The sequence below is a fragment of the Coregonus clupeaformis genome, chromosome 27 (assembly GCF_020615455.1).
Source record: "Coregonus clupeaformis isolate EN_2021a chromosome 27, ASM2061545v1, whole genome shotgun sequence".
NCBI lineage: Eukaryota > Metazoa > Chordata > Actinopteri > Salmoniformes > Salmonidae > Coregonus > Coregonus clupeaformis.
In genome coordinates, this window is record NC_059218.1 from 37,219,330 (window position 1) to 37,235,133 (window position 15,804).

The 15,804-nt window shown below is 46.2% G+C and overlaps 1 protein-coding gene across 1 annotated transcript in view; it reads right to left on the reverse strand.

The window, feature by feature from the left end:
- Positions 1-15,804, reverse strand: part of LOC121542003 (serine/threonine-protein kinase TAO1-like) — a 38,911-nt gene that overhangs the window by 507 nt on the left and 22,600 nt on the right. Inside the window, 11 exon segments of the mRNA XM_041851425.2 lie at positions 1-239; positions 380-562; positions 1,167-1,379; positions 1,459-1,698; positions 2,133-2,252; positions 3,540-3,623; positions 6,509-6,637; positions 10,813-11,049; positions 11,301-11,441; positions 13,674-13,874; positions 14,399-14,566. The exon segment at positions 1-239 is cut by the window's left edge and continues 101 nt beyond it. Of these exon segments, the coding sequence (XP_041707359.2) occupies positions 1-239; positions 380-562; positions 1,167-1,379; positions 1,459-1,698; positions 2,133-2,252; positions 3,540-3,623; positions 6,509-6,637; positions 10,813-11,049; positions 11,301-11,441; positions 13,674-13,874; positions 14,399-14,566 (1,955 nt within the window).

Below are 15,804 nucleotides of genomic sequence, written 5' to 3' on the forward strand. Positions count from 1 at the left end.
CCCTGGTGTTGGCTGTGACCATGATGAGACAGTCCGGTCCCCCCTCCTCCTCCTCCCCAGCCCCCTGGGCTACCATGTGTCTCTGAGCCAGAGCCCTGCAGGTTAGAGAGGACCATGTTGCTGAAGCCTAGTCTCATGGACTCTGAGTCAAAGGCCTCTATCTCTCTGGCCTGGCGCTCCAACAGGGACCTGATCCGCTCCACACGCTCTTTCTGCAGAGACAGCATCTCCTCCTCAATCTGGAGGGACACACACACACACAAACACACACACGAACAGAGAGAGAGAGAGAGAGAGAGATGGGTAAGAGAGACAGTCAGAAACACACAGCGATGCCAACACCTACTCTATTACACACACAGACACCCCTGGTCCCTACCTTGTGTTCCAGTAGAGCCCTGCGGAGCGATACTCTCTGCTCCAGCTCCCTCCTCTCTTTGTCGTGCTGGGCGTCTGTCTGCATCTTGATCTTACTCTGGTAGGCGTTCAGCAGCTCCAACTCCTGCTGAAGCTGCATCCTCAGCACCTGACACTCCCCTTCCTGGGCCTCGTCCAATCGCAGCTGGGGAGGGAGAGGGGCGGACAGAGGGCGGGGACAAAACAAAAAGGTGGAGACAAGTAGTAATTAGATCTGAAATGATTGGATAGTATTAGCAATACGGTATAAACTAGGGCTGCACGACACGGACAAAAATGAAGATTTTCTTGGACTTGCGACAAAGATCAAACACTTGGAAAGAGAAACAGAAAGAAAGTGGAAAGCAGCATGGTTGTTGTTGACCTAACAGAACAGCATGCAAACGGCATGTAACAGAGAGGAGGAGGAACAGCGCTGGTTGATTGACAGGGGGCGGGGCTTGGTGTGTGTGGGAAGCAGCCGCAAGAGGAGAGAGGGAAGGATCAGACAAAAAGTATAAAAAAACGGACATTACAAAAATTGCATGCGATATGGACCACTTGCAATATGGATTGCACATGTCAATATTGCGATTTCGACGTGAATTTGATTAATTATGCAGCCCTAGTACAAACAGTAGCCCTTTGGGGTTAGGACTAGGGATTGAACATATCCTTATTAGGTCTTTCCAAAACTTAGTTTTTAATTTGCCTGTGTTTGATACCTGTTTAGAGAGACTACACAATGTGTGTGTGTGTGTGGTACTCACAGCCTGTGTGGACAGCATGTTGTTGATAGAGTGGTCGTACTGCTCGGCCAGGATGGCCAGTTTCCTGGTCTGCTCCTCTTTCAGCCTCTTGAGCACCGCCTTGTGGTCGGCCTTGGGAGCGCTCTCCAACAGGTGGTTCCTCAGGGCCTTGTACTGACGTGTCTGGATCTTGCACGTGTCCTGGAACTGCTTCTTAATCTGCAGCTCCTTAGACTGGGGGGAGAGAGTGGGGGACAGTAAAATAGGTGTGTGTGGAGGGGGGTGTATATGCCAGTGTCTGTGTGTTCCTGACCTTTAAACTCTTGGGCTGCTGTCGGACCTCCGTGACGTGTTTGCGTCTCAGCTCTCTCTCCCTCCTCTTGTTGTACTCCAGCTGATTGGTCAGTTCCGTCTGGTGCTGAGTCCTGATAAGCTCCGCCCTCATCTTCTGGATGGTTCCCAGATGTCTGAACTCCAGCTCCTGCATCGACTCGTGATGTCTGAGCAGCATGGCATGCTCCAGGTCCTTCTGGGTCTGACGCTTATTCAACTCCTGAGAGAGAGGGAGAAGAGAGAGAGAGAGGAGAGAGGGATGGAGGGAGAGACAAGTAATATAATAATCATCATTCGGTGGGTGCTTATGTTTGTTTCACACATGTACAGTTATGTTTTATACGCATGTTTGAAATGGAAATGTTTTTTTTTGTTGCATATCCCAACTCCCCGAGACCCCCTCAGAGAGTTGGGCCAAGAACAGGGTCAGCCATTATCAACGGCGACCCTGGAGCACATCAACAGATTTTTCACCTTGATGGCTTGGGGATTCGAAGTAGCGACCTTTCGGTTACTGGGGGGTGGGGGGAGGCAGGAGGAGAGAGGGGTTGAAACAGAAATGGAGGAGAGGGGGGAGGATGGAGAATAATTAAAAATAAATGGATTGCGAAAGGAGAGGAATGTTCACGTGTTGAGCAATAACCTTTCACGTACCTCTCGTGCCAGGTCCTGCTCCACGTTGTGCCTGGCTATGAGTATCCTCCGTCGGAAGCGTCGACACTCCAACTCCAGGTACTGTCTCTGTCTCCTCAACAGGTTGGCTTCTTCCTCAGCCTGACAAATCACATCAAACTTTACTTTACAGTGTGGCTCAGCTGGTATAGCATGGATATGCAACACCAAGGGCTGTGGATCTGATTCCCGCTCAGGAATTACTAAGTTGCTTTGGATAAAAGCGTCTGCTCTGGCATATATTGTATAATATTTTATATAGTACATTTTGTACCATAAAAATGCAGTGCAAAGTACTTCACATGCATAAATGAATAATACAAGAAAAACACCATACATTTCTAGACAGATCCATGAAGAGAGTACAACAATAGAGACACCCGACTCTCATCAATTATCTTTAAAAAAAAACATACACTTAAAAACTGGAAATCAACCAATCCTCCATCGTTAAGACAATGGAAAAATCATACGATTCATTATCTGAATATTGAAAGAGAGTGGGCGAGACGGAGAGGAACATAATGGTGCAATTTGAGGACTTGGCGGAGAGTAGTGCAGGCACTGGAGATAGGGCTGAGAACAGGTGGGTCTGGGCAGGTGTGATGTTGTTGATGTTTGTGTGCATCTGTATGTTGTCTTTTGTATTGTAAAAAATATATACAAGTACAACAGTAAAACAGGCGAGAGACCATGGTAACATTTCACTTAAAGCATCAAGATCTTATGCTTTATATCTAGTTATAAGCATGTACAAGTCTCATAATGCCTTAAGACCAGCCTCAGAATACATCTCTACGATAAACACAGTTTAGATAATAACTTATAACAGTGTTACGCTATTTGGTTATAATCGCGATTATCATTTGAGATGATAATTATACTTTGTACACTATCAGAAATCTTTACCCAAAGTCAACAAATATAATGCATTATGAACCAAGTAAGGATTACCATATGCATATATGATACTCTTTATGTTAGTAAAACAAAGTGTTGCTTTACATTTTAAATCCTGTTAACAGTTTTTATCTCGATAATTGACGTTGATGTAACTTGATAATTCATGTTGATGTAACTTGATAATTAAATTCAATGTAACTTGATCATTTGCGTTGATGTAACTTGATAATTAATGTTGATGTAACTTGATAATTAAATTCAATGTAACTTGATCATTCATGTTGATGTAACTTGATAATTAAATTCAATGTAACTTGATAATTCATGTTGATGTAACTTGATAATTAAATTCAATGTAACTTGATCATTTGCGTTGATGTAACTTGATAATTAAATTCAATGTAACTTGATCATTTGCGTTGATGTAACTTGATAATTAAATTCAATGTAACTTGATCATTTGCGTTGATGTAATTTGTACTGTACCTGGAAGTGCTGGATGTTCTCCTTCTGTTTGGACAGCCACTCCTGTTTCTCCTTCTTAGGGGTCGACTGGTTCTCACTCAACTCCTACAGGACAGAGAAGAGTGAGAGTGTGTTTACCTCTTCCAGCTGCTCCTTGTGTTTCAGTGTATGTGTGTGTGTGTGTGTGTGTGTGTACACCTCTCGTTCCAGGTCCTGTTCCACGTTGTGTGTGTGTGTGTGTGTGTGTGTGTGTGTGTGTGTGTGTGTGTGTGTGTGTGTGCGCGAACCAGGGACCCTCTGACCACATCATCACGCCACCTATAAAGCAGCGTTCATTTTTTTAAAGCTTGTATATGGACAGGGTATGACAGCAATCCATGCTTTGGTTTTGGATTGCTGACATACCTTGTCCATAGACTGCTTACAGGGTAAAATGTCATTTTGTAATTTGTGTGAACTATCCTTTCACTTTAAACTATAAACTACTTAAAAGTAAATCAGATGTGTAGTCCGACTGCTCCTAGCCTCAGTCTGGTGAAGTTCTCCTCAGGAAAAAGATCAAATTGGGCGGGGTATGACAGAAACTAGTAGCAATAAGTTGCCACTTACCAAACCAATCACATATTTACATTGGTTGAGCTCCTAACAGTTTGTGATTCTGATTTGCAACAAGCTAGCAGCATATGACACAGGCTACTAAAATGTTGTCTGTGATGGCGAAAAGGAAATGCCTCGGAGGAAAAAACGAATTTCTACTCAGAGCCAATCAATTGCGAGCGTTGAATGCCAGGGCTCCCATTCAATCGCAAAATCTAATACTGAAGTTCCTCAGACTCCCAATAGTCGAGTCAACGAGACAAGATCTGGAAGGATGGTCACGCAAGACTAGACTGCTACGAACTCTCACATATAAGCTCTGTTGCTTAAATTGTCCCGCATCCCTCCAATTTAAATGGACCATTACCCTGAGTGCTACTGAAGCCATAGCCCTTCAGAACTACTTCTAGATTAGTTGACGTCAAAGACGAACTCTACTAGTCTACCACGCACTAACAGCTACCTAGCTAGCCGTTCCATATTGGCTAAACTCACCCTCCTTTGACCTGGTCTCCGCAGCAACCCCAGCAGCCGGGCATAGCCCAACTGAGTGATCCGGGTCAACAGCATCAATGTAACAGTGTTGCTTCCATCCCTGTTCCTGTCCAACACTGGGCTCGAACGAGGGGCGCGAAGTAGTCCCTGTCCCTGTTCACCCACGAAGCAGCGTTACCCGTGTGTGTGTGTGTGTGTGTGTGTGTGTGTGTGCGCGCGCGCATATTCGGAAAGAATTCAGACCCCTTGACTTTTACACATTTTGTTACATTACAGCCTTATTCTAAAATGGATTAAAAAAAAAAAATTCCCCTCATAAATCTACACACAATACCACATAATGACAAAGCAAAAACAGGTATTTAGAATTTTGTGCAAATATATCAAAAAAATCAACATTTACAGAAGTATTCAACCCCTTTACTCAGTACTTTGTTGAAGCACTTTTGGCAGCGATTACAGCCTCGAGTCTTCTTGGGTATGACGCTACAAGCTTGGCACATCTGTATTTGGGGAGTTTCTTCCATTCTTCTCTGCAGATGCTCTCTAGCTCTGTCAGGTTGGATGGGGAGCGTCACTGCACAGCTATTTTCAGGTCTCTCCAGAGATGTTCGATCGGGTTCAAATCCAGGCCACTCAAGGACATTCAGAGGCTTATCCCGAAGCCACTCCTGTATTGTCTTGGCTGTGTGCTTAGGGTCGTTGTCCTGTTGGAAGGTGAACCTTCGCCCCAGTCTGAGGTCCTGAGCGCTCTGGAGCAGGTTTTCATCAAGGACCTCTCTGTACATTGCTCCGTTCATCTTTCCCTCGAACCTGACTAGTCTCCCAGTCCCTGCCGCTGAAGAACATCCCCACAGCATGATGCTGCCACCACCATGCTTCACCGTAGGGATGGTGCCAGGTTTCCTCCAGACATGACGCTTGGCATTCAGGCAAAAGAGTTCAATCTTGGTTACATCAGACCAGAGAATCTTGTTTCTCATGGTCTGAGTCCTTTAGGTGCCTTTTGGCAAACTCCAAGCGGGCTGTCATGTGCCTTTTACTGAGGAGTGGCTTCCGTCTGGCCACTCTACTATAAAAGGCCTGATTGGTGGAGTGATGCAGAGATGGTTGTCCTTCTGGAAGGTTCTCCCGTCTCCACAGAGGAACTCTGGAGCTCTGTCAAAGTGACCATTGGGTTCTTGGTCACCTCCCTGACCAAGGCCCTTCTCCCCTGACTGCTCAGTTTGGCCGGGCGTCCAGCTCTAGGAAGTCTTGGTGGTTCCAAACTTCTTCCATTTAAGAATGATGGAGGCCACTGTGTTGTTGGGGACCTGCAATGCTGCAGACATTTTTTGGTACCCTTCCCCAGATCTGTGCTTCGACACAATCCTGTCTCGGAGCTCTATGGACAATTCCTTTGACTTCATGGCTTGGTTTTTGCTCAGACATGCACTGTCAACAGTAGGACCTTACATAGACAGGTGTGCCCCTTTCCAAATAATTTCCAATCACTTGAATTTAAGTTGTAGAAACATCTCAGGGATGATCAATAGAAACAGGATGCATCTGAGCTCAATTTTGTGTCTCATAGCAAAGGGTCTGAATACTTATGTAAATAAGGTAGGTTTTTTATTTTAATAAAATGTGCAAAGATTTCTTAAAAATCTGTTTTCGCTTTGTCATTATGGGGTATTGTGTGTAGATTGATGGGGATTTTTTTTATTTAATCCATTTTAGAATGAGGCTGTAAAGTAACAAAATGTGGAAAAGGGGAAGGGGTCTGAATACTTTCCGAATGCACTGTGTGTGTATATGTATATATAAGTGTGTGTGTATATATATATATATATATATAAATAAGTGTGTGTGTGTGTATATATATATATATATTATATATAGTGTGTGTGTGTGTGTACCTCTTTAAGCTGCTCCTTGCGTAGTTTGTACTCTCGTTTCTGAGACTCCAGGAAGCTGCTGAGTTCTTTCTTCTGCTGGACCTGAATGTGCTGCTGGAACCTCTTCTCATCGTTGGTAAAGGTCTTCGCCTGCGCGCACACACACACACACACACACACAAGACAGAGAGAAAACCGCATGAACAGGAGTTGCAGGTGCAATGTATTTAGTTCTCATTGTCCTCTGTGTGGAGTGTGTATAGCAGAGATGACTCAAGGGCCACATCAGGATTTAGAAATTCAATCAATCAATCAATCAATCAATCAATTAATTTGCGGGCCAGAAAAAGGGCAGTAATTTTCTAAATATATACAGTACCAGTCAAAAGTTTGGACACACCAACTCATTCAAGGGTATTTCTTTATTTTTACTAGAATAATAGTGAAGTTTATCAAAATTATGAAATAACACAAATGGAATCATGTAGTAACCAAAAAAAGTGTTAAACAAATCAGAATATATTTGAGATTTGAGATTTTTCAAACAGCCACCCTTTGCCTTGATGACAGCTTTGCACACTCTTGGCATTCTCTCAACCAGCTACACCTGGAATGCTTTTCCAACAGTCTTGAAGGAGTTTCCACATATGCTGAGCACTTGTTGGCTGCTTTTCCTTCACTCTGCAGTCCGACTCATCCCAAACCATCTCAATTGGGTTGAGGTCTGGGAATTGTGGAGGCCAGGTCATCTGATGCAGCACTCCATCACTCTCCTTCTTCGTTAAATAGCCCTTACACAGCCTGGAGGTGTGTTGGGTCATTGTTCTGTTGAAACACAAATGATAGTCCCACTAAGCCCAAACCAGATGCGATGGCATATCGCTGCAGAATGCTGTGGTAGCCATGCTGGTTAAGTGTGTCTTGAATTCGAAATAAATCACAGACAGTCTCAAGTAAAGCACCCCCCACACCATAACACCTCCTCCTCCTCCATGCTTTACGGAGGGAAATACATGCGGAGATCATCCGTTCACCCACACCGCATCTCACAAAGACACAGTGGTTGGAACCAAAAATCTCCAATTTGGATTCCAGACCAAAGGACACATTTCCTCCAGTCTAATGTCCATTGCTCGTGTTTCTTGGCCCAAGCAAGTCTCTTCTTATTATTGGTGTCCTTTAGTAGTGGTTTCTTTGCAGCAATTCGACCATGGGCCTGATTCACACAGTCCCACAGTTGATGTTGAGACGTGTCTGTTACTTGAACTCTGTGAAGCATTTATTTGGGCTGCAATTTCTGAGGCTGGTAACTCTAATGAACTTATCATCTGCAGCTGAGGTAACTCTGGGTCGTCCATTCCTGTAGCGGTCCTCATGAGAGCCAGTTTCATCATAGCACTTGATGGTTTTTGCGACTGCACTTGAAGAAATGTTCAAAGTTCTTGAAATGTTCCGTATTGACTGACCTTCATGTCTTAAAGTAATAATGGACTGTCGTTTCTCTTTGCATATTTGAGCTGTTCTTGCCATAATATGGACTTGGACTTTTACCAAATAGGGCTATCTTCTGTATACCCCCCCACCTTGTCACAACACAACTGATTGGCTCAAACGCATTAAGAAGGAAAGAAATTCCACAAATTAACTATTAATAAGGCACACCTGTTAATTGAAATGCATTCCAGGTGACTACCTCATGAAGCTGGTTGAGAGAATACCAAGAGTGTGCAAAGCTGTCATCAAAGCAAAGGGTGGCTATTTGAAGAATCTCAAATAAGAAATATATTTGTTTATAACTTTTTTGGTTACTACATGATTCCATATATGTTATTTCATGGTTTTGATGTCTTCACTATTATTCTACAATGTAAAAAATACACTGCTCAAAAAAATAAAGGGAACACTTACACAACACAATGTAACTCCAAGTCAATCACACTTCTGTGAAATCAAACTGTCCACTTAGGAAGCAACACTGATTGACAATACATTTCACATGCTGTTGTGAAAATGGAATAGACAACAGGTGGAAATTATAGGCAATTAGCAAGACACCCCCAATAAAGGACTGGTTTTGCAGGTGGTGACCACAGAACACTTCTCAGTTCCTATGCTTCCTGGCTGATGTTTTGGTCACTTTTGAATGCTGGCGGTGCTTTCACTCTAGTGGTAGCATGAGACGGAGTCTACAACCCACACAAGTGGCTCAGGTAGTGCAGCTCATCCAGGATGGCACATCAATGCGAGCTGTGGCAAGAAGGTTTGCTGTGTCTGTCAGCGTAGTGTCCAGAGCATGGAGGCGCTACCAGGAGACAGGCCAGTACATCAGGAGATGTGGAGGAGGCCATAGGAGGGCAACAACCCAGCAGCAGGACTGCTACCTCAGCCTTTGTGCAAGGAGGAGCAGGAGGAGCACTGCCAGAGCCCTGCAAAATGACCTCCAGCAGGCCACAAATGTGCATGTGTCTGCTCAAACGGTCAGAAACAGACTCCATGAGGGTGGTATGAGGGCCCAACGTCCACAGGTGGGGGTTGTGCTTACAGCCCAACACCGTGCAGGACGTTTGGCATTTGCCAGAGAACACCAAGATAGGCAGATTTGCCACTGGCGCCCTGTGCTCTTCACAGATGAAAGCAGGTTCACACTGAGCACATGTGACAGACGTGACAGAGTCTGGAGATGCCGTGGAGAACGTTCTGCTGCCTGCAACATCCTCCAGCATGACCGGTTTGGCGGTGGGTCAGTCATGGTGTGGGGTGGCATTTCTTTGGGGGGCCGCACAGCCCTCCATGTGCTCGCCAGAGGTAGCCTGACTGCCATTAGGTACCGAGATGAGATCCTCAGACCCCTTGTGAGACCATATGCTGGTGCGGTTGGCCCTGGGTTCCTCCTAATGCCAGACAATGCTAGACCTCATGTGGCTGGAGTGTGTCAGCAGTTCCTGCAAGAGGAAGGCATTGATGCTATGGACTGGCCCGCCCGTTCCCCAGACCTGAATCCAATTGAGCACATCTGGGACATCATGTCTCGCTCCATCCACCAACGCCACGTTGCACCACAGACTGTCCAGGAGTTGGCGGATGCTTTAGTCCAGGTCTGGGAGGAGATCCCTCAGGAGACCATCCGCCACCTCATCAGGAGCATGCCCAGGCGTTGTAGGGAGGTCATACAGGCACGTGGAGGCCACACACACACACTACTGAGCCTCATTTTGACTTGTTTTAAGGACATTACATCAAAGTTGGATCAGCCTGTAGTGTGGTTTTCCACTTTAATTTTGAGGGTGACTCCAAATCCAGACGTCCATGGGTTGATAAATTTGATTTCCATTGATCATTTGTGTGATTTTGTTGTCAGCACATTCAACTATGTAAAGAAAAAAGTATTTATAAGATTATTTCATTCATTCAGATCTAGGATGTGTTATTTTAGTGTTCCCTTTATTTTTTTGAGCAGTGTAGTAAAAAAATGAGTAGGTGAGAATGAGTAGGTGTGTCCAAACTTTTGACTGGTAGTGTAGGTCCATTATATTTCCTCCATACTTTGTTTGTTTTTAGACGTTCCAGTATAGTTCTCCAATGTAGTTCTCCAGTTTAGCCTGGAGTGTTTTCTGGTATACAGTACATGTGTTTCTGTACATCATTATCAATGTTTTTGACCAGTTTCTCTTGTGTGCAAAATACGTTTATGCATCTCTATATCTCTGTCTCTGTGTGTGTGTATATATATATATATCTCGGTCTCTGTGTGTGTGTATATATATATATATATATATATATATATATCTCGGTCTCTGTGTGTGTGTATATATATATATATATCTCGGTCTCTGTGTGTGTAGGTTTGTCTCCGTGTGTGTATATTAATGACGTATACAGTATAAACCCTGGATTGTGTAAAAGTATGCATCAAGGTCACAGTAATAAAATATACTTGGCAAAAACGAAAGTAGACATTTATAAAAGCACTTCTATAGCTTCACAATCTGTTTTACAATGGATGGGGGGGCAAAATGGCTGCCCAGTCAGTCATTGAGCGTTTATATACATCATTGGTATGTGTCTCTGTCTCTGTGTGTCTCTCTGTGTGTGTGTATCTCGGTCTCTGTGTGTGTGTATCTCTGTCTCTGTGTGTGTGTGTGTGTGTGTGCGTGTATCTCTGTCTCTGTGTGTGTGTGTGTGCGTGTATCTCGGTCTCTGTGTGTGTGTATCTCTGTCTCTGTGTGTGTGTGTGTGCGTGTATCTCTGTCTCTGTGTGTGTGTATCTCTGTCTCTGTGTGTGTGTGTGTGCGTGTATCTCTGTCTCTGTGTGTGTGTCTCCGTACATCTTTCTCCATGGTGGCCTGGTGTCTCTTGACCAGTTTCTCTATCTCCTGGACAAAGCTGTTCCTCTGGCTCTCCAGCTCCTTGTCCAGACGGAGCCGGTGTTCATCCATCTCAGCCTTCAGCTTGTTCTCCAGACCCATCAGGTGTTTCTGGTGCTGCCGCCTCATCCTCTTATAGCCTGACATCTGCTCCCTCAGCTCACTGTCCTGCTCGTGTTCCTGCATCTCACGAGTCACCTGGGGAGAGAGAGAAGGAGAGAAAAGAGAGAGAGAGAGGCAGAAAGACGGAGAGAGAGAGAGAGAGGTCTGTTAACTTCCTGTTGTGATAACAGTGTCTGCTATAGTGTCACCTGTTGAAGGAGTTGAGTGGTTATTGGAATGTAGAGAAAGGGTTTCCAAACACAGATATTCAAATAACAGAACAGAATAAAAGAGAGAGACGTCTCACCAGTGAGCCAGTGTGTGTGTGTGTGTGTGTGTGTTCTCACCAGTGAGGCAGTGCGTATGGTGGCGAAGTGTTCTCTGTTGCGTTCTCTGTAGTGTTTTCTGGGGGGTTGGGCAGAAGCGGCCGGGGGCTCAGTGGGACAGCCCTGCACCTCTGGGTCACCATGGTAATCCTCATCTTCCTCCTGGCCAAGACATCATCATCATCAACATCATCATGTGTGCATATGCAGTGTGTGCATGTATATAGTGGTGTATCAAGGTGTGTAAAACGGTGTGTGTGTGTGTATCAAGGTGTGTAAAACGGTGTGTGTGTGTATCAAGGTGTGTAAAGCGGTGTGTGTGTGGTATGTATAGCAGTTTATACAACGGACGGGTCTAATCCTGGACGCTGATTGGTTAAAACCGAATTCCAGTCGGTGTCTGTTCCACAAGTTACCACCGGCTAAATCTATGACGTTAAAATGCCTATTTACTCTGTTCCATCTGACTGCTCAATCCACTGTCTCATCAGCCCAGCCAGGCAGTTTATAAACTTGATCTCCACTATAAAAAGCATCTAGACATTATCTCACATTTCTTTCATTTCAACAGCGGAGATTTGTATTTGTAACATTGTTTCAACATTGAAATTCGATCTCCAGCTGTCCCATAGTAAAGAACATGTAGGGGTCGTGAGTCGGGTCGAGATAGAGAGGCAGCTTTTCTCCGCCAGTTGAAATTATGAATCAGCATCATTTTTATGGATATATACAAAGAAATGTCAATAGAAAACAGGTAAAACGAAATGAAATGCAGCTAGTTTGCAGTCTTTCCAGCTTCAGTTTGAAGTGATTGTGTTAGCTGTGTTGTTGGCTAGCTCCTCTGAACAACAGTGTTCTGATGAGAGAGCACATTTTCTATGCCAGGTGAAATCGCGCATCATTAGCTCAATGTTATAGATGTATCCAAATAAATGTCATTGCTACGCAGACGACACACAACTAATCTTCTCCTTTCTCCTTTCCCCCCTTCTGATAACCAGGTGGCGAATCGCATCTTTGCATGTCTGGCAGACATATCAGTGTGGATGACGGATCACCACCTCAAGCTGAACCTCGGCAAGACGGAGCTGCTCTTCCTCCCGGGGAAGGACTGCCCGTTCCATGATCTCGCCATCACGGTTGACAACTCCGTTGTGTCCTCCTCCCAGAGTGCAAAGAGCCTTGGCGTGACCCTGGACAACACCCTGTCGTTCTCCGCTAACATCAAGGCGGTGACCCGATCCTGTAGGTTCATGCTCTACAACATTCGGAGAGTACGACCCTGCCTTACACAGGAAGCGGCACAGGTCCTAATCCAGGCACTTGTCATCTCCCGTCTGGATTACTGCAACTCGCTGTTGGCTGGGCTCCCTGCCTGTGCCATTAAAACCCTACAACTCGTCCAGAATGCCGCAGCCCGTCTGGTGTTCAACCTTCCCAAGTTCTCTCACGTCACCCCGCTCCTCCGCACACTCCACTGGCTTCCAGTTGAAGCTCGCATCTGCTACAAGACCATGGTGCTTGCCTACGGAGCTGTGAGGGGAACGGCACCTCCTTACCTTCAGGCTCTGATCAGACTCTACACCCAAACGAGGGCATTGCGTTCATCCACCTCTGGCCTGCTGGCCCCCCTACCTCTACGGAAGCACAGTTCCCGCTCAGCCCAGTCAAAACTGTTCGCTGCTCTGGCACCCCAATTGTGGAACAATCTCCCTCACGACGCTAGGACAGCGGAGTCACTCACCACCTTCCGGAGACACCTGAAACCCCACCTCTTTAAGGAATACCTGGGATAGGATAAAGTAATCCTTCTACCCCCTTACCCCACAAAAAAAAAAAAAAAACATATTGTAAAGTGGTTATCCCACTGGCTATAAGGTGAATGGACCAATTTGTAAGTCGCTCTGGATAAGAGCGTCTACTAAATGACGTAAATGTAAATGTAATAACAGCTTAAACAAATGCAAATGCAGCTACTGTTGTTATTCTGGCTGCACTGTTTGACATGACTGTAAGTTAGCCGTAGTTGGCTAGCTAGCAAGAGATAAAAACATTGCCAACCAGTATGATAATGGAACATTTAGAACTAACGTCCACAGATACAGAATAAAAAGACTGAACGACTGGGTCGCGTCTCCGGCAACCGAACCGATAGAACAAACCACCAGCCGGCTTGGGGGAGCAACCCGAGATTTGTGCCGAGACTATATCTCGTGGAAGGATGAAATAGTATGAATAAATGTATCAAAATAAAGTTTTATGAAAATATGTCAATCATTATATGAATATGTTGGTATCCCATTGTATAAAAGTGATAATGCCCTCGAAGCCGGTGTTTGGAGGATATTTTGGCACACTCGGGCATCATCACTTCAGTGTGTGAAGTAGACCCACCGGTTTGAGGTGTATGACAGAGCTGTTGGACATGACCGTGTGGTCTCCCTTCATCAGGTCCAGTTCACTGCGGTTGTCTTGTGCTGCTTCGTTCAGACTGTTGACTGAGCTGCTCTGGGAGCTGATAGACATACTGGGGATGGACTGGTTACTGCCCACACTGTTCACACTGTCTGTAGGACCGGCACCGTGCTCCACCTCCTAGACAGAGAGAGACAGAGAGAGAGACACACAGAGACAGAGAGAGAGAAAATAGAAAAGAGAGAGACAGAGACACCCAGACAGCGAGAGAGAGACACCCATACAGAGAGAGAGAGACACCCATACAGAGAGAGAGAGAGAGAGAGAGAGAGAGAGAGAGAGACACCCAGACAGAGAGAGAGAGAGAGACACCCAGACAGAGAGAGAGAGAGAGACACCCAGACAGAGAGAGAGAGAGAGAGAGAGACACCCAGAAAGATAGAGAGAGAGAGAGACACCCAGACAGAGAGAGAGACACACAGACGGACAGACAAAGACAGACGGACAGACAGAGACTCATACATTCACAGGGAGACAAACAGAGACGGATGTAGACACACACATAGAAAAACAGAGAGTGGTCAGATAGTATGTCCAGCTTCATCCCCTGGCTGTTACCTCTGCTCTGATTGGAACTGAAGATTGTATGCAAACTACCCCACACACACACACATCTCCTCTTCCCATCACACACACACACACACCTCGTCTCCGTCCTGTGTCTCAGCCTGTGGTCCGTTGTGAGCCTCCTGGAATAGGATCTTCTTCATCTTACGGTACTGCAGGTTGTCCAGCTCTCTGACCGCCTCCTTGGTCCTCAGGATCAGATCCATCAGAACAGAGTCTGGACGCTCTCGCTGGACAAACGCATGCTGAGGAGGGGGAGGAAGGAGGGGGAGGAAGGAGAGGGAGGAGGGGGAGGAAGGAGAGGGAGGAGGGGGAGGAAGGAGAGGGAGGAGGGGGAGGAAGGAGAGGGAGGAGGGGGAGGAAGGAGAGGGAGGAAGGAGAGGGAGGAGGGGGGAGGAAGGAGAGGGAGGAGGGGGGAGGAAGGAGAGGGAGGAGGGGGGAGGAAGGAGAGGGAGGAGGGGGAGGAAGGAGAAGGAGGAGGGGGAGGAAGGAGAGGGAGGAAGGAGAGGGGGGAGGGGGAGGAAGGAGAGGGAGGAGGGGGAGGAAGGAGAGGGAGGAGGGAGAGGGAGGAGGGGGAGGAAGGAGAAGGAGGAGGGGGAGGAAGGAGAGGGAGGAGGGGGAGGAAGGAGAGGGAGGAGGGGGAGGAAGGAGAAGGAGGAGGGGGAGGAAGGAGAAGGAGGAGGGGGAGGAAGGAGAGGGAGGAGGGGGAGGAAGGAGAGGAAGGAGAGGGAGGAGGGGGAGGAAGGAGAGGGAGGAAGGAGAGGGTAAAGTGAATATATTAATTTAGGCCTACATAGTTTACCAGTTGGGATTTACGTAGCATTATTCTTAGGGTGTTATCACACTTGGTGCCTTTCAGCCAATTTTAGTACAGTTGGCTTATTTTTGTGTGCAGTGTGAACCCTCCAATGGAACGGAGACCTCTCAAAAGAGCCCCCGAAGCGAACCGAACTGAGATCTCGAGAGGTGGTCTGAGGTCGGTTCACTTGAATTCCGCGTCCGGTTCCCTTTTTTAGGGCAATGTGAACACAAAGCTCCCCAGGTTCGCTTGTCATTATTCCCATATCACACACCAGACTACTGCAACACTGTTTCCCCTGCCATAACCCCTCACACTAGACTACTGCCATAAACCCTCACACTAGACTACTGCAACACTGTTTCCCCTGCCATAACCCCTCACACTAGACTACTGCCATAAACCCTCACACTAGACTACTGCAACACCGTTTCCCCTGCCATAAACCCTCACACTAGACTACTGCAACACTGTTTCCCCTGCCATAAACCCTCACACTAGACTACTGCAACACTGTTTCCCCTGCCATAAACCCCTCACACTAGACTACTGCCATAAACCCTCACACTAGACTACTGCAACACCGTTTCCCCTGCCATAAACCCCTCACACTAGACTACTGCCATAAACCCTCACACTAGACTACTGCAACACTGTTTCCCCTGCCATAAACCCTCACACTAG